Source organism: Catharus ustulatus, chromosome 2 (genome assembly GCF_009819885.2).
Source record: "Catharus ustulatus isolate bCatUst1 chromosome 2, bCatUst1.pri.v2, whole genome shotgun sequence".
Lineage (NCBI taxonomy): Eukaryota > Metazoa > Chordata > Aves > Passeriformes > Turdidae > Catharus > Catharus ustulatus.
Window position 1 is genome coordinate 99300411 of NC_046222.1, and position 19810 is coordinate 99320220.

General features: G+C 37.2%; 1 protein-coding gene across 4 annotated transcripts in view; it reads right to left on the minus strand.

Moving 5' to 3' along the window:
* ARHGEF7 (Rho guanine nucleotide exchange factor 7) overlaps positions 1-19810 on the minus strand; it is a 116181-nt gene that overhangs the window by 16379 nt on the left and 79992 nt on the right. For all 4 annotated transcript variants that reach the window (XM_033052737.2, XM_033052738.2, XM_033052739.2 and 1 more), the window contains 9 exons: positions 17052-17190; positions 16127-16186; positions 14812-14958; positions 12877-12963; positions 9410-9488; positions 7934-8073; positions 7073-7297; positions 5942-6035; positions 3022-3111 (listed from right to left, as the gene is read on the minus strand). In XM_033052737.2, the coding sequence (XP_032908628.1) occupies positions 3022-3111; positions 5942-6035; positions 7073-7297; positions 7934-8073; positions 9410-9488; positions 12877-12963; positions 14812-14958; positions 16127-16186; positions 17052-17190 (1061 nt within the window). The remainder of the gene's footprint in view (positions 1-3021; positions 3112-5941; positions 6036-7072; positions 7298-7933; positions 8074-9409; positions 9489-12876; positions 12964-14811; positions 14959-16126; positions 16187-17051; positions 17191-19810) is intronic.

Here is a 19810-nt window from a genome sequence, read left to right on the forward strand (position 1 = left end):
GGGTTTTTTCTTTCTTTTTTTTCAGATTTGTTTGGGGTTTAGGTATAAATTACACTCAGCACATAATAATGTTTGAACGGCTACAATACAATTTTGAAGTGGCTTTTAAGTTTCTAGGCAGTCTCAGGTGAGAATTTTGAGTAACAAAATATTGTTTGAACACAGAATTTTTTTGAAGAGGAAGTCAGGTTCCTTTGAAATACAGTCAGTTTTGGTCTGGGGATAATTTGACTGGGCACAGAGCAGTAAACAAACACAGTAAGCCAGCATGATCCAGCACCAATGTGAAAAGCAACAGCCCCTTCCCCATCACATGTCTGTACCTCATCCTTTCCCTCCCTTGCAATGACACAGTCTTTTGTATAGCTGCTTCATGAGTCAGGTCAGGAAACAGCTTCAGATGAAAAAAATCATTTGTAGGGTTAATTTTTTAAAGCAGGTAATTTTCCCAACAGCTCACAACACAGCCAACAGAAGTGCTTGTGTCACCACTGTGAAGAGGAAAATGAAGGGGGGAAAAAGAAAAGCAAAGGTTCTCATGCAGAGCAGGGCTGCTGATTACTAAACCAGCAGTAACATCTTGCACCCATTGAAGGAGATTGTCAAAGTATAGTTTTTTCTGTGCCATACCCCTTGTTATTTGTTAAACCATGTGGTAAATTAGCTCACAGAAAAACATGGCCAAGAGCCTAGCAGTGACACAGCCTAGCCCATTCTGACCCCTCACACACCTCTTGCTACACACCTGAGTTCATCTCCCCAAATAAATACTTTCAGATCTCTAGGGTAGTTGGTCAAACATAGTAAGGACAGTTTAATTTTTCAAGGTCTGAAGCCATGTAAGTGGCCATGTTATGAGCCACCATACACATGATATTGTAGAGGATTATAAGTCTTCATTTGAAGCAAAAGTGCAAAATAAGCTCAGTGCTCAAAAAGCATGAGAAAGTCAGACTCTGCTCTTCCCTTTCCATCTATGTATCTATCTATGTATCTATCTATCTATCTATCTATCCAAATGAAATCCCACTTCTTTCCCACCTAAACAACTATTAAAAAGTTGCTCTGCTACCTCTAATGCCACACCTTACCAGTCTGCACTGGTGCCATAGGTCTGCTGTACTGACACTGCCAAAAGCAGCAGATTAAGGTGCAGGAAGGGGAATTGCCCAGTGAGTGCTGTGAGGGACAGGCAAAATATTAACAGGGAGGTAAGAATGGAATTTGTAAAAAACCAGCATACTTGGCAGATGACAGACAACTACCTCATTCTGTTATCCTACACTGACTAGGGCTCCAACAGAAGCAATTCCAGCTTTATTGGTCCTTTTCCCATTTCCAATTCCAGTATACAAATGGACCTTCTGAAACCTAGTCTTAGGTGACAACACTATGCTTTCCAAACAAAGCAGCTGTGTGCCTAACCAATAAAAAATTGTTTCTTGCTGCAATTAAGAGCAAATAAAAGCTGCTGACTTCTGATGTATGCAATGATACCCACAGCACTATGTATATTTCTTAAATATACATAGACAGGAAAAATAGGCAAGCAAAAAAAAAATCATATCCACTTCATCTCTGCACACACAAAGTACTGTGCAAGTGCAAATGTTTTCCCAACCATTTCTTGTCACATTTTCCTTGGAAATAACAGATCACAGTTGAGGTGTTTAAACAGCAATCATCTCATTTGATTTTGTTTGGAACAACAGTATATCTTCAGAACTTTGAACTCATTCATTCCCTTTATCCAATTTAACACACTACTGTAATGACTGTAGGGCTATAAAAGAAGACTAGTATTAATAAAAAAATAATAGTAGTAGCTGATTTCATGATCTTGGAGATCTACAGTTCATTAAGACAGAAAATTAAAATTAAGGCTTTTGTTGTTATTTGAGAAGTTTTTAGTCTAATATAACTGCTATATTCCCATTGTAAGTTACATAGGAATACAAAGTAGTTGTGTTTTTTTTTAAGGTGGTAATAACAAACGAACATGTATTAGGAAAATTCAAGAACTAAGTCTGCAATTGCATTTTAAGACTTCAACTGTCAGCATGAAGTGCTTTTGCTTGGAAGCAAAACACTGTAGGCAGCAGTAAGAGTGATTAATATTGCAAAATTTAAATAGCTTTAGAGGACAAGAAGTTATGATGTCCAGTCTTCTAATTCCAGCAAAACCAGCCAAGTACTTCAAGATCATTATACTGTGTTCCAAGGATCTCCAAATTAAATTTGTATTCAACAGTGCAAAAAGGAACAAACGCAACAGCATTTTCTCCTTCCTTGTGTAAATGGAACACATGCTGGTGGACTCCCCTGCTTTGAGCAATGTTTTACTTACAATACAGAGGAACTCCACATGGCAACCTTGATTTGGATTAAATGAAGTAGGACCCCAGAGGCACGTTACAGGTTTTCAATATGCTAGGTATTGATCTGAGAAACTAAAAATGGCTTTAAGCAACACACATCTGAGAACAATTTCTCCTGAAATTATGAGATGGGATTAAAATTTGTAATTAATACTAAAAACAACTAGTGGCAATAAAATTAAAGAAAGTCTTATAGATCTAAGTTACTTTCCCCTGGAAAAAAGCCTTTGTTGAACACAACACAACAAAAATACAAAATTATGATAACTTCTTCATTCCTCCTACTTACCACTTCTTGAAATTTATCCAAAAGCATACTGATTAGCTGTTACATTCAGTTCAGACACCTCTTATTCATTTGTGAAGCTTTAGTACAATTTCAAACCATGACAAGTAGTCACATTTAGATTTTTGTTGTTTTGGATTTTTTCAAAATACTGGAAAAATGATAGTCTCTAACTACAGTCCTTGGCATCCAATACATAAACATGTGGCATTGATGTTACACCAGAAACAGGTTATTATTTGCAGGTCCAACTTGCTATTTGCAAAGGCCTGAGAATATACAACACCGTCTTTTGCAAACTATCTTATTTGTGTTTTAGTTAGTCATTTCTAACCATTTCAGTACTTTCTAACTTACTTGAATTTAGTGTTTGACGTGTTTTGGCACTTGTGCAATATGCTTCAATTACTTTAAGAATCTGAGCATCTTCTTCTAATGCAGCTGTACCTAGAATCAATGGGAAAAATAGAATTTTAAACACAGGCATGTTTCTCAGTATGGAAAAGCCTTTGCAAATCAGTACAGTTCAGCTGAGTCCAAAGTTCAGCCTAATCAACCCTTTAAAATCATACCATTTTAAAAATCAAACTTTGATGAACAAAAGTAACAGTTTAAAAAGACAAATACTATTTTGAAATGCTTAGAAAAAACTCAATTCAGAGTAACCACCCACACAGTCAAGAAATTTTCTGAGCATCTGATGTTGTACAGAATGTGCTTTGAAGTGTGAGGACTCTCATTCCAAAGCAGTCATTTTACTGAAAAACCTCTATATACTCAAGTTATTATATAAATATACAATTCAATATCCATGCTATTCCATTATTTAAAAGAAATCAAGAAACAGATTACTAATTCACAAAAAGCATCTTGAAAACTTTTCGCATTTGTGCATATATATGTGTGTATATATATAAAATCAAATTTACCCCTTTCAACAATTGAAAATAAAACTCAGAATTAACAGCATAATTTCAGTCCAGAATGCAGAAGGAAAGACACCACTATCATGTACATATACCTCTGAAAAGTTACTACTCTAGACTATTCAGACTTCAACATAGAAAAGAGCACTACTGAACAAATTTAACTATTCAAGCTTGGCAACAAGGTAACTTTTTCCAAAAGGTAAAGCCCAATGGCAAATCTCACTGGGTGACTCAGTAAAAATAATGTCAAATTGTTCACTCACAAGAGAGTGAAATCCCAATCAGAAATCTCGAGGTGCCTCTACCATTATTAGTTTAGATGAAAGCAGAAGCCTACATGCAAGGCAAGACAATTTGTTACTTTAAAAGCATTTTCCCTCCATGAAAAACTAGATTTGAAGATTTCCTGCTACATGAATCTGAGCAGCCTTCAATATAAAAATGCAGTTGTGTTCTCTGCCAGTAAATGCATCCTGTTAGGTTTTGTGATTTATTATCACCAGAACAAAGTCAACTTTCCAAACATTTGTTGGGACAAGCTAGCTAATGCAGAAATTATCTTGACCCAATATCATTTTCCTACAGTTGAAGAGATGTAGGAACTCCAAAGTATGAGTTATCCCTCTTTCAAGGCAGGAAAAACAATTGGATTTTGTAGTTAGAATGAAGCACCATATTATTAAAGTAGCAGGACAAATACTACACTTCTGAAATAGTATTTTGAGGGCACTCAGTTGAAACACCTCAGTTGTTTTGTCTGTTGAAATGCTAATTTGACACAGCAATTCTCAAAACATAGCCCATAAATCCTCTGGATTCCTGAGAAAGGAAGTAACAAAGGCCAGACCTCTCTCTCAATATGCTTTCAGTTCAATGGAAGTGGGAAACTTGTAGTTCCACAAAAACAGTTAAGAAAGTTGAAGGACCACTAACAGAAGCTTTTAATTAATGATTAGGGAAGATGAATACAAAGACTCTGCAAGAAACACTCTAAAAGCTAACAAAAATACCTTTCTACAAAAATTATCAAATCAGAAGTAGAACAATGCATTTACAAGCTACAGACCTTTTCTTTCCCCCAAGCCAGAGCCCTTAACTCTGTGTTCTTTAACAATTGCTAAACCTGGAGGTTGGCAGTTTCATCATCACATCATCATCATCATTACAACTACTGAATCTCTATTCTTCAGCATCTCAAGTGATACTGTATTACAGTACCTTCATTTTTCCAAAACAGATGCCTTCCTGTGAGGATAAAACATTCTGAACTACAACATCCACCTGCCCACCCATGAATAGAGAATCACTCTACTCACTACCTTAACCTTTGCCACATGAAATTCACAGAACATTCGGAAGGACTAACACCTCAGCCAAACCAAGAACACCCTGAAGAAAAACTTTTTCTCTCCAACTCTATATTAGCCTGTAAGAGACAACTGCCACAATAACACACTTCATGCACTGAACACTCATGGCACAGACTATCTTAAGAAGCCCATAAGCAGAGGACAGACAAAGAGAAGCAAAAGCTACAGCAAAAATCTGTCCAATAAAATACCGTCTTTTATTGATACAAGTAATCAGATTATTCATTCACACAAATTTCTAAGGAAGAATTGCAGCAACACTGCCAACTAAGTGAATACTGTGTTTGTTTGATAACATTAATGCTCCCTCCACTTCAAATTATCCCAATATCCAGATTTTGACCTCTCTCTTTGTGTATATTACTCAGTCTCAGATCAGCATTTTTCTTCAGACTTCAGGCAGCCTAAATATCTGCAATTTATTTACATATACAGACATGTGCAAGTGACTTTATTTACAGGAGATATTTATTTACATACAGACATGTGCAAGTGACTTTATTTACAGGAGATAAGACTGTTTGATCCTAGAAGAAGTGATGGTGGAAGCAACTTGTCTTCAAATAAGCAGCAATAACCAGCTTTCCAACACCTAGGACAACAGAAGCTCCTACCAAAACCAAACTTAGGAACATAGCTACAAAGTATTCTGCAAGTTCAGTATCTTCACCTTGTTCTTTACAGTGCTAAAAGACAGGTTTGCCTAACTGAACTTCACATGGCTCTCCAGTTAAACTCCCTTCTTCCTGCAGCAAACAGAAACAGGCACTTCACAAGCAGACATTCACTACAGCAATCAGTAAAACTCTACAAAGCAACTAATGCCATCACAGCATAAGATGAATATAACAAACCATCCTCTGTCATGAGAGGAAATGAGGTTACCTGCTTACACTGTACATCTAACTCTTACAGAATTTAAACTGATGTTAATTCCACCCTTTGTATTATGCAGATATTTGTTCAAGTGTCTCTTACTTTTTCTCAGTGCAAACTCTTCATCCGATGGCTTCCGCTCTGGCTTGCGTTTGGGAAGCAGTTTTTTCATAGTTTTAGGGCTTTTACTGAGATCCTGTATAGGAAAAAAAAAAATGTAGCTTCTAGACAGTATTTCAAGGATTTAACTTCTAAGATGCATACTGGCATTACTAACAAGAAACCTTTTTACAGCACCAATATTCAATATACTAATATTTTTTGCCATGTTCAATCTGCCTGAATTGGTTGATTTCCTCTCTATCCTTCCTCCAACTAATACACACAGTCAAGCATTTTATCTGTTCTATTAACAGAAATACACATAAAACGTGCTGCAAAGGCATTCAGCCTGTTTAGGAGCTAGAGTGAAGGGAAGAGGCAGGAATACATTAGCAGGTCCTTTTTCTGAACAGCTGAAGAGAACTCATTTCACTTGTCTACTGGGAAGCACGTAAAAAAGGAAATAAGGAAACAAGGTAACAAGGAAGCTTGGCAGGTACTATATGCTTTTGGCAGGTACTATATGCTTTAAAGCCCAAATTTTTAGAAGTATAGGTTTATTTTAACAGAAGTCAACAGGGAAAAAAAAACAAAAACAACACAACAAAAACTACAAACAAACAAACCCAGCTGCATTTCTGCTCAAAATGTTGTCATGATAATTTACAGGAATAACACTAAGTTTCAGGAACAAATAGAAAATGCTGGCCTACCCTTTACCTTAAGGATAGAATACATCCTCTGTGAAAATACAGAACAAGAAAGTAAAAAGGTGACTGAGCAGAACCTACTAAAGACAATCAAGATAGGTTTTGAACATTATTGCATGTTAAACCCTATAAAGATGATTGAAATTTTAATACATTGGAGAATTTAGTGGCCTACGCATGAAAACATAAAAGGATTTAAAGTTAAATTATAAAATAAGCATACAGTACAGCCAAACAGAAGAATATCCTATAGCAGCTAAGTCTGAATACACATCTTGCACTGCAGATCAACTCTCACTTTTTCCCGTTGTTTAGGAGATTTACAAAATTAAAGTCACATACACACAGACAACACAAAAAATTTACAGCTTCCTACTGAAGGCCTGCCACACTGTTTTTTTTCTTGGTTGCTGCATCTCACCTCTTTATAGCAGAGAGCTGCTGAAGGCCGTAGTGGAGGTGCTGGCCGCAGGCAGCTCAGACTCCAAGGCTTGGGCGTTTTTGGAGGTTCCAGTGGTCCCCAGTTTATTGTGGTATGTGGAGTGCCATGATGTGATGGATGAGGGAGAGTGTGGTAGGCAGGAGTCAGTGGTATTGGCTTGCTGTCTGAATGCTTGCTGGAGGGAGTTACTGGGTGGGAAGGAAGCTGTCAATCATAATGAGAAAGGAAAGAAAGCATATTATCATAACAGAGACAGTGTCATCAAGGACTGGTGAAATAATCTCACTTGCTATAGCATTTCTGTTTATTACAGTTGGCCTTTGAAAAAATTTACACTAAATTATCTTTTGGAAAAAAGGAGCTTCAATTTTTTTATTGTCTACCACAGACAGAGCACAAACTAAGGAAAGAACAGCTACAAGCAGCCCTGATCCCACTTCTCTCACCACTAAGGGTGGAGCTAAATTTAGAACCATTCATATCCAACAATTCAAATGCAGAACCCAAAAGAAATTACTGTTTCTCCAAAGCCTGCCAAGAACATCACCAATTACAACCTACTGCTCTAAGTACACTTAAAAGAGGGTGGTGTGCACACTTGGTCAAAACAGAAAAAGTAATGATAATGAACTTTCTTTCACCCCATTAAATTGTTGCGCTGAGTTTTAAGAATTTTATTCTTCATTCACACAGTTAAAGAATTATCTTTTTACCTACTAAAATACAGTGACAGAATTCAGTTCTTGTTACTAATGGCTAAAAAAAAAGCTTCCCATGGTGTTATATTTGCCAGACAACCTAATTCTGCTCACTCACTTGAGTCCAGAAGCTCTTTCTTACCGTATGAGATGGCACAGAGTGAGGTTTAATGGTGGGATTCCCAACAGTTGTGACTTTGGTTTGCTTCTGCAGGTGATCCACCCATTCATGCAAATCTTGTTGGTTGTTACAAGATACTAATATCCTTTCAATCATATTTCCTTGGTGATAGAAATACATAGGAAAGGAAAAAAGAACACTTTAGTCGATCTGACATGATTAAAAAAGACACTCATTTCTTAAAACATTATGCCCTCTCAATACTAAGCAAAAATTTAAGTCATATTTTCAGTACAACAGCATCCCACTTTTCCAGGTTGTAACACACATCCTCCATGTATTTATTCTTAGTCTAGCACAGGAGTTCTACTCTTTTCCCCTAGCTCTAGTAATTAAGCTCCAACAACAAGAGTGGGAGATAGGCTCATGGACCAGCCTTATGCTTCTCCATCTTCCCCAGAAAAGCCAGCACATAGCCTAAAATGTCATTCTTGAGTCTGTACACTACAGTAGAGGAAAAGTTGTAAAATAAGAGCTCACCAATCTTCTTTTAGAAGGCAGCATAAAATTAAAGCTAAGGCAAAAGTCTCTTGGGAATGTAATCTCTACCAAAGATAACTTTCATTTCTGCACTGAACACCATTTAACCCATCACATTCCCCTTGAGGGCACCTTCATATCTATTATTGCAAAAAAACCATTTTTTTGTCAGCAAACAATTTCTTCCCCTGTGACTCATGGCATTGATATCATACTGGAGACAGTTAAAATCAGTTTATTTAAATGCAACCTGCTTGGAGGTAGAGTTGATCCAGGAAATGAAGATACAACACTCCAGCATGGGGACCCTGCACTGCCCTTTAAATTGTCTCAGGACAAACATGATGAAATGAAACTAAACAGATAGAAATCACCCAGTATAACCATAATGGCAACAATCATTAACATTAGAAATGCTAAAGGAGCATCTCACTTTCTCAGGAAAGAGATGGAAAACTCTTCCTCAAAGCTCTTCCAGAGCCTCTCGAATTCCTTCCTATTATTTCAGTAAATAGTGTACTTTGAACTGCTTCATCACAAAATATCTTCTCCAAGGCTACTGCCTCCATTCATTAAGATACAGAAATTCCAGGATGAATCCCATGCAAAGAGCTCCTTAACTGCTTAAGAGCAGCAGTAAAAAGCAGTTTTCAAGTGAGGTTCTGTCTAGCTGTGTTACAAGGTTTGTATAACCACATGATGGCTGAGGCTACAAGGGGCTTCTGTAGGTCCCACTCCCCACTGCTCAAGCACAGACACCTGGAGCTGGTTGCCTGGGATCATGGCCAGGGAGCTTTCCAGTACCTCCAAGGACAGCCATTTCCCCAGGCACCCTGTGCCAGTAGTTGGTCACCCTCATAATGAAAAAGATGTTTTTCTCTGATCACAGTGAGCATTTGGTGTTTGAAACAGTATATCCTGGAATAACTAGTAAATAAAAATACTAATGGGCAATACCTGATATTTCAAATGCATTTTTATGATTTTCACTGTCTTCTAGTTTTGTAATAGTCATTCCCGTCATAGGCAGTTTTCCCTTTAAAAAAAAAAGATGGTAACACAGACATTAAATAGAAAGCACATAAAACTTTACCAATTAAAATACTAACTTTACAGTCTGAAAAAAGACATTCATAGTACAATGGCACATACACCCCAATGAGTTTAAAAACATCTCACAATGGGAGTTTTTCATATGTCCATCTTCTGCAAATGACATCTGTGATGACAGTAAGTCTAGCTGATACCTACTCAGGCTACAAAATCCATGCAAATACAATAGTGATCATTCCTCAGTCTCGGGTTCTTGAAATTGAGACCTTCAGGATCATTCATATTACATGAATGGAAGCAGTAGTGACTCTTCTTTAAGCACATTTGTTTGCAAACTGTTTGATTAGTTCCCAGAATAAGGTCTGTACATTTATAAAGCAGCATTTTACTAAATAAATGCATCAATTTTTCACTAAAGATTTATTTTTCTAATCATGCCACTACTAAATTCCCTCATGGAAATACTTTGAGGGGGAAAAAAAAAGCAGTGAACACCTTCAAATTTGTAAAACTTCTTCAGAAGAACATACTAATTTTGCAGAAGATCCCATTTAAAACCCAGTCAAGCGGTAAAAATAAAGCCAGTTTAGGATAACTTTTTGGCCTTTAGAAACACAGAATAATAAATAAAATTGAGTATTTTTGAGATGAAAGGCTTTGCCGAAAATGAAACTCCAATAAATGTTCTTTAAGACAGATCCTGTATTCTCCTGCACAGAAACACTATTCAGCAAATACTGGCAAAAGCACAAATACTATGTACTGTGGAATTTTGGCTCCATCAGAGCAAAAAGAATAAAAACCAACTTTATGTTTTCCTCTTTCCTAAAGACAGCAGAATGGACAAAGGTTTCTTAGAAGCTTGAAAACAAAAAAATTACTTGGCATTCTGTAGGCACAGAGCACGCTCAGGCCCAAGATACCAAAGAGAAAGGAGGAGTTCTCTTGTGACAGCTTCCCCACTGAAGGAAACATGGTGGCCATACACACTACACAATGCAGCTAAAATTTACTCTTTTCCCTTTTTTCCCATGTTTGCTGGCTCATGATTAACACTGCATACAACCACAAGAGCAATGTGCAAGAACTGCTGACACAGGTGGGGAGGCAATATAGGGGTACACTGGTGACAGATGACCTGAACCACATGGCAAGAAAAAGCACAGTGTCAGCAATATAGAAAACTGAAGAGAACTTATGGATCATTTATATTTCCCTTCTTTTAACAAACAATTGTGTAGCCCTCCTAAATATAGTCCTTACTCCTTGTGACTTCAGCTTACCACTGCTAGAAGTTCTTCACATTAGTTCATGTGGTAGATATCAGCACTATCAACCAGAAAATCTGAAGCCTGACAACAACTGCCTTATTCAGAAATGCAGGGAAGGTGTCATGCTGGATGAGGCCTCCAGTGGCATAATCTCCCTGAGAATCACTGAGGGAACTGCATCATCTTCTGTCCATATCTATTCCAGTTCTGAGATGTGAACCTCAGAAAAAAATGTCCAGGAGGCCCACGTTATGCACTCTAGACATGGGCTCTGAGCAACTGTCTCAGACACCAACAGTGATGAAATAATTTCGCTGTGAAACATGCAGTCATTAAAATCTGAGACATTCTCAGTGATGGGACTATCACACATGAGGTTGTGAGGAAATTAAGAGTTTTGCTTTCAAGAGATGGCTGGATAGTGAACACTAAGAGAGGGCTGTGTCCATTCTGAGTAGAAGCTAAAGACAAATAACAGAAAATTACTTATTTATTGAACAATGCTGTGCACTTAGGAGATAAAGTGGGTGGGAAGAAGAAATGCAAGTGATAGGAGAGGAAAAACAAGGTTTGATGGACTGTTAAATTTCATGTTGCTTGTTAACATACTAAATTTCCAGTCAGCTGCCTTTGTAATGAGTACAGACGAATCTATCCTCACCAGAAATTCTGACTGTGCCACCTGGAACACAAAACTAACTTGCTTTTTCTAGTACATTTTTCATCAACAGTGGGATAATTAGAAATGGCACAAAGTTAACAAACTTGACTGTCCATTTGAACTACCTAATGCAGCAGCATTTCAGACAAATCCATCTACAATTGTGGCAGGCAAGGTACGAATCCAAACACAAGTCTTAGAATGTAATGGTTCTTAACTAAAAAAAAAAAGTCACATTTTGTGACTGATCACATAGGAACACCCAATGACCAACCTCCTGCGTTCCTTTGAAGCAGGCCAATCACTGCTCAGGAGAAGGGAATGAACAGTTCAACCATCTGTTTTACAGAAGAGCTTTTAGTAGGTAAACTCTGTCTTCTTTTAGAACTTCGTTGCAGCTTTTCCCTGTATTTTGATATTTTACTGTGATGCCCCAAACCTGCACGGCATTATTTGAACATTTACAAGATTTGGAAGTCATGGATTGCACATTCACCTCTCCCAGGAGTATTTGAAACTATATACCCAAGATGCAAGTGCTTCTGTGGAACACAGCCTAGAGCTGCAGGGGACCAAGACAAATGGCACTGCTGCACTAGAGCAGTGGTTCCACCTCTGGAACAGACTGTGGGGCAACAGCCACAAGTAGCCTGCTAGGAAACTTGGGAGAGAGCTCAAAGACTGAGTCTACTGGCTGTGAGGAGAGGAATTGTGGAGTGAAACACCTGGTGCTAAGGTGCCTAGGGACACATTTCAGGTGATGCTACACTGGGGAGCCCCAGGCTGGGGCCAGGGACTGAATGTCAGTCCACGTACTTGATCTTTTCCCATAGAGTATATCAAGCATACATTTGGAGCATGCCTTCCACTTCATCCAGAGGGAATCTAGTCTGTCAGCCCCAAAACAACTCCTACTCTGTGAGTCAGTGCTCATTAGAGAGAAAAAACTGAAAGATGAATTTTTAAAGTGTGCCACTGATTCCAAGATGAAACCCTAATGTGGATGCATCTAAACAAACCGATGGTAACAGCCTGATTCACACTAACAAAAGCTTAAAGGGGATGTGCAATTCTGTTAAGTCTCAAGCAACAGAAGAGCACTAACAAACCTATGCAGCAACACTGGTTTCCCACATAGATCTAAAAAGCTAGCAATACTTCCCCTCATCAGCTAACTACCAACAAGTAAAAAAAAACCCAAAAAAACAGTGTCTCCTTGGTGACACTGCTCTCTTTTGTCACAGCCACAAAGAAAACCAAACCCTGGGCTTCTAGGCCAGAATTTTATAAGACAGATGATCACTTCTTATTGCAGCTATTACCTTTTATCTTTATAAATGCAAAAGTTTAATAACCCTTCCAAATTTCCTATGAAATATCATTTGCAAAGAACACAACCCCCAACACATTTTTACACATACGTAAATGTATTACTTTACCTGATAGATAAACCCACTCATTCTTGGGCTGGCAGACAACATAAGCAAAATGTTAGGGAAGAGAAGAAGATACCTTTCATTCTTTTCCTTGTTAAAAGAAGAAAATGGAAAAGTAAATACACCATCAGAAGTCCATTCTTTCATTTTTCTATTACTAAAAGCTATCAGCATTATAACTAGATGATTACTCCACAAATATTTTCACAGTGCAAAAGTATCTCTCCATTGTATTAAAAAATTTTAAAAAAGAAAAAAAAAAAAAAAGAAAGAAGACTATTTATTTTCCATGTGAAAAGTACTACTAACACATGCCTATACTTTTTCCAGACGAGTACAGCCTTATATTTTAAAACAGGAATTTTACAGTCCGGGTAAAATACTGATCTGGTTTAATATGATAACAACTGTTTGGCCAATTTCAGTAAAACCAAAATTACTTACTGGATCTATGTCTTTCTATAATTTAGATGGATAATGTTACAGATGTATCAAGACTGTGGTCTCTCAAATTGGACATGAGATTTTTTAAACACTGGATTATGCCCAGAAGTAGAAAAAGCAAAGGAATAATTACTACAGTCACAAAAAACCACTCATTACTTTGTTCTGGTTTTAATTTTCTGGTTCCATGTATGAAGTTATCCATTGTGGTTTTGTTTTGGGGTATTTTTATGGAAATAGGAATGAATTTACTCTGAATCTACTGCTATAGACAACAAAAGGGAGAAGCATTAAAGTGTAATATTTTAATAGCAAGATAAGTATATCAACTGACAAAGCTACCATCCTAATTTCAAGCATCTTTGCAAAATTACAAGTCCTTAGCAAATTTTAATGGTTTTAAGTAAACATCTGTAAATGTCTGTATCCTTTTTAGAAACACAAAACCAAACCCAATTGCTGTTGCACAAATGAAGCTGTCCTCTATCTTGTCAAAAAGCTATAATGCTAAACTGAAACTTCTAGAAGTCCATTATATTTGACATTTTACCTCATAATGAGAGTGGGGGATGGTGATTTGTTTTGCTGGCTTCAAAAAGATACATGACTGCAGAGATGCACTATCAGTTCTACTGAATCTTATTTATTTAACACCTAACAAAATATCTGAGAGAAAAATACCAAGTGACTAACTTTCAAATATTCAGTTGCATAAACACTTTTCTTTTTCTTCATATTTATGGATCTCCTTGTTCTAAGGGAGGAAATGGACTGAATGAGGCTGCAATTCAAAAGCCCTCATCAGGTTCAAAGCCTCATTGATTTTTCAGGAGAACAACAAGCAATAAAAACATGTCAGTAACCTGTATAATGTTGCCTTTCTGTTAGTACTAGCTTTTAAGAATATTTTAACATTATTTCTGGCAGGACAAGTTTTTCTTTGTTTTATTTGCTTCTTTAGTAAGAAAAAAAATCACCCAACTTCGTCACTTTTAACTTTCTAATGTATCATCTTATTCTGTTTCTCAAAGAGCATTTGGTACTCAACCTTGTATTTCAAAATTTACTACTTGAACAATGTGCCCATAACAGCCAAAAAAAAAAGTTTGTCTCAGAACACCTTACAACACAGAAGTTTAAACCTTCTGCTATTTAAAACGCACCATAAAAACTGCTATGCACAATGATCCTGTAACAACACATGGAAAATCTTGTTTAACTATGCACTTCGAAAAAAAAAAAGCCCTGCAAAAATCATCTTACAATTTTTTAACTGCTGTATTCAGTCACTTTTCAGTAAATTTTACAGATGAGACCATCCGTCTTCAGGGAATTTTATTGCAGATTTTGTAAAAAAATGCCTTAAATCAACAGAGAAATACTTTAGCTTAGATTACCATCTCTGAAACACTCTTTATTTCTGTTGCATAATAATTATAATGAAATTTTTATTCAAAATTGGAAGAGTGACAGTAAAGATGAGAAGGACATTACCTCACTTCCAGCACACTGAATCATGACTTGGGACATGTAAATCACATTGCCAAGTGTTTTGATATCCTCTCCCTCCCAACAACGAATAGCTTCTGTCAGTATTTGCAGCTCAAGTTCTTTCCGTTTCCGTACTTCTTGACATTGTGCCTAACAAACACAGGGAAAAACATCATCTCTATAAACTCCACCAATTTGGAATGGGTTAAGGGTAGAAATACCATTAGTTGCATTTACTGCTGCTGTACAAGAAGACAGCACCTTACTTGAAGCATTTTCATTTAGATGACTATTACCAATATTTTTAATAAACTAGTTTTACTAAATTAAATATTATGGTTTTTCAATACATTGACTTCAATTATCATTCCAAATTCAGTCATAGCTCTGTTACTCAATTTGCTCCTTCCCTTATGCTTCAAACTTTGGTATGACTAACCAAAAATGGACATGCTCAGCAGCAAAGAGTAACATAACTGTCAGAAATAAATGTCTGTACAACAAAGCATCTCCTTTCAGTAAAAAGAAACATGCCACCTGTGCAAACCATGAGTGTTTATAACCTTGTGTTTCTACTTTTATTAACTAACTCCAACCTGCTCTACTTCTATTCATTTGAATTTTTCTCAACAGAATTGTTTACTCTTGTTTGTACCACACCCAAGAGGATGTAATCCATAAACCTCTTCTGAACACTGATAACAGAAAATTTCTATTTAAAAAATAAAAGATGCCAGGTTATCCTCAGCACACATTCCTAATAGGAAGTGCAACACATTAAGTTTCTTGAGACTGCATTAATCATTGCTTGTTGCAGTTGAGGCATAGTTTTTAATTTTTTTGTGAAGATAGTAGCAGGCAGCTTATCTGTTCCAATTAGGCTTCCTGTTCCAACTATTACTGCAAGTTTTGCATCTTCTGAACTTCACTAGCACTTTTCTCTTCAACCTCTCTCAAATCCAACACCATTCCCTGAGAAGGAATGCATGCAGAAAAAAAAAGTCAGAACATGTATTCATTTGTTGTAAAGAAGCCCTTCTTCGGGATACTAGTCATGCAAACACTAGTAGAAAGCGAGATGAAGTATGATGAGAGGGCAGACAAAGAGGTACAGAATACTTTGAACAACTCTAACACCAATAGTCTACTTATTACAACTCCCCAGCAAATAACCATCCTCAGCTCTACCCACATACAGCATTGATTTCCAGGCTTTCGAAAATTTATTACACATTTGTGAAAAAGCTTCATTTTGTAAGCAATAGAAGAAGATGTAATTAGAAAACATTCTTAAAATGTATTCTTTTATCACTCTTACAGAAAGATTTTTGAAGGCAGTCATGGATTTTTGAATATCTGGACGATCCGGATGATAATCCTAAAAACAATAGAGAAAACATATATAAACTTCAGTTCCAGCAAAATTAATTTTAAAAAGGTTTACAAGCTTAACTAAAAACAAATAAACAATTCTGCAAAACTGAGCTTGTAGACTGTCTCTTCATGGTCTTCTTATATTAAACACTCGTGGGTCTGTCTTGTAGTAAACTGCAGCTAGTTAGCACAATCCTGGTCATACTTAAAATAGCGCCAAAGAAGTTTTACAAGACCTAGTGGATAAGAGATTCTGAAGTCTCAAGAGGAAAGTATTTACAGAGTTTTGTCTGGCAGGTTAGCTTTGTCACAAAGGTGATTCCCTACAGACTAACTAGCACGTTCTGCTGTCACTGGCTGACAAACCAATCTGTGTGACAAGATCCCTACAACTTCTATTTCCCTGGTTTTTTTCCCCATTCCAAGTATCTAACCTATAAAATGCAAAGGTGAAAAGAGCAGGTCCTCAAACACCTTTGCATCCTGTAAACATCACTTTTGGACAGCGTTTACCAGAAGTCAGACAGATGTTTTTGACAATGTGTTTGGCATGCTGAGGTGAAAAGCAGCACTCCCTCCACAAAGTGAGGCCTCAAGTAGTGTGCAGTAGACACATTCAATGTCAAGTCCACTAGAGACCCAGGAAGACTGTTGTAGCAATGATAATTAACTCCTCTGAATAGTTTTACTTTAAATGTTTAGCTTTGACTACAGTGACTTTTACATAAACCACTGCAGCCTGTAGTTTAGAAGGCCGACAGAAGAGCAAACAAATGCAATTTTGGGTCCCATCATGTTTGACATGTACCTTTAAAATAATTGTTGTCAAATCATCATTAAGCTGGAACATAAATGCTGATAAGATATACCTCCATGTGCCTTTCAAGTTCTTTGAGTAACGTGGGGTATTTATCCAGACGCATAAAAGGTTTGCTGAGGCCCGTGGTCAGGACAAGGATCCCAGGACTGTTTGCACCTTTCATCTCCATGAATTCTCCTAGTTCCTCACTGTGCACACAAGATATTTAAACAAATTACAATTAATTTATCAAAACAAATAAATTACATTGGATTAATGATTCAGTCTTTCACCTGCCATGAAGTATGCCAATATAACAGAAAGCCAAATAAAAATGAATTCAAGTACAAATTAAGAGCTGTGTCCATTTTCTGCATTAAATAAAATACAGGAACACAGCCATGTGCAGACTTGAGGTCCAACCAGGGAAAAAACTGTGTAGGATCAAATCCACTGTTCTGGAGAACCAGTGCTTAAAGACAGCTCCTAAATGTTGCACCATTCAATTACAGAATAAAGCTGTATTTTATTACTCAGTTCTTTATTCTAGTAAAGTTGCATATCACCTTAGAGGTGGTTTACACAAGTGATACACAAGCAACAAATGCTTCATATATAACTTAAAAATAGGTATTTTTATGGCCAGAAACTAATGATAAGACAGAACATATCAGAAATTTTTTCTCTCCCACACTTACATGTTTAATGACCTCATCTCCAAGATGTTAATGCAAAAAAATTTACCAACATCCACACAAATGGTAGAAATCATCACTGTGCAGTCTATTCTCTAATGAGCTAGGGTTTCATTAGGTGTGGACTTATACAACACACTCCTTTTCACAGCAAAGCCACTCACAAATCCATTTCCATACATCATGAATTGCTACTTCCTCTCTCCAGATATTTTTTGGTGTTTGAGTAACTCAGAACTGGCCCAGACCTTCAACTTTTATAGCAACTCAGTTAAAACATCAAATCTGAGAATTTCAGCTCCCTTTGCTATCAAGGAAACAAAATAGCTACATCTTCTGCTTATAATGCAGAGATTTTATAGGACTATGGTGGAGGAGTTTTCAAGAGTTTAAATCACCAGGAACAAAATGAGCCCTCTCCATTCAGAATGGAAGATATGGCAGCGTCTGGGCTGATTGCCAGGCTTCATAAAACACAAGTTGCCAAAGAACACAGAATTCTAAAAGCAAAATTCTAAATAAAAGAAATACAAAGTCACTTATTAAAAATGTAACATCTTACTACATTCAAGACACACATTCTTCCCCATTTCAGAACAGGTGATGCTGCTTATTAATGTTATTTGTCCAAATAGATAAAGACAACAGAACAAGAACACAAACACGGTGCTTAGGGGCATGGTTTAGTGGTGGACTTAGCAGTTCTGGGTTAACAGCTGGATTCTATCTTAAGAGTCTTTTTCAATCTAAATGTTTCTACAGTTCTATGAACTGTGACCTTCCCATACCAATGCAAGTGCTCTACCCACCATCCCACCTGGATAATTCACCTCCCAGATATCAAAGTTTCCCCCAGTATCAGAAGGTACTTTTCCATACAGTTTACTCCAAGTTTACTTGTCTTCAGATTAGTTAATTAGAATTTACTTACACTACCTTGCACTGTTTTTGAATTGCCAGGTCCATCATCATTTTACATCACCTCTTTCAAGAGCTTTCTGCCCCCATTCTAAGGGGGCTCAGGCTCTCCTCAGTGAGATGCATTTGTGCCATTTCAGCTGCATTTAACTACAGAGTGGAGAAAGAGGGTAAGGGGATTTCTCAACATCTGCTGTGCATTTTAAAGATGCAAAGAGAAGGGTTGGGCACACTTGGAAAAGACCTTGCATTGCTCTTAAGCAGATATATCAGCAACTCCCAGCCTTCTAAATCAGTTTATGACATAGACAGGTTTTAGCCAAAATTATAACACCTTGAAAAACTTCCTCCAATACATTGCATGAAGAGTTGTAACAACGCAACATAGATGAATCCGAGGATCTTCTGAACTTAATTTTAAGTAAAGCTGGCCAGCTCTGAATACCTAGAGCCTGAAGACCTACTTTGCCTAACACTTCCTTAATCATAGCCAGTCCTTGTTTAGCATAAAATCACACCACTTCAGAACTTGACAGCTGACTGCAGCAGCACTCTGAACAAAACTAAAGATTTTGACTTGTAACTGTGTCTTGGGTTTATGGTGTTATCAGTTACGTCAAGGTCAAGTATTCACAGAAACATCAGACTGCATGGCTACAGTGTGGGGCACCTGCTTCCCTCCTGACTCAGAAGGAAAAGAAACGGTTTCCAGTAAGTAATAAAGGTATGACACCAGTTTACACAGGAAGCTTTACCAAAGTTCACCTGGGAAAGCCCTTCTGCGGAAGGAAGTCACTGGTTTTAAATTTCAATTCCCTATGCATATGGCACTGATCATGTGGCAAGTCGTCACTTTTTTGTTTTATCCATTCATTGCACCTGTAATCACTCCCATCATAAGTTAGCAGGTTACAGTACTTGATACTTCATCATAGGTCATCTTCTTAAAGACAATTTCTACAAGAACCAAGAGGAAGTAGCTGTTTAAACTCATTCTTTGCGTTCTGTTTGCTTCAGTCAGACACAGCCCCTGCTGCCTCATTCTACCAACTCTGCCCTTTTACAGTATCTACTACTCTCCCCCATTTCAGGTAGCACAATCCATAAGTGCATTACACAGATTCTCTTTCATCCCTATGTAGATGCATTGGCACATCCTGTGGAAAATCTCAAATACCACAGGCCACTCAACACTGTTCTGTACCATCCTTATTTT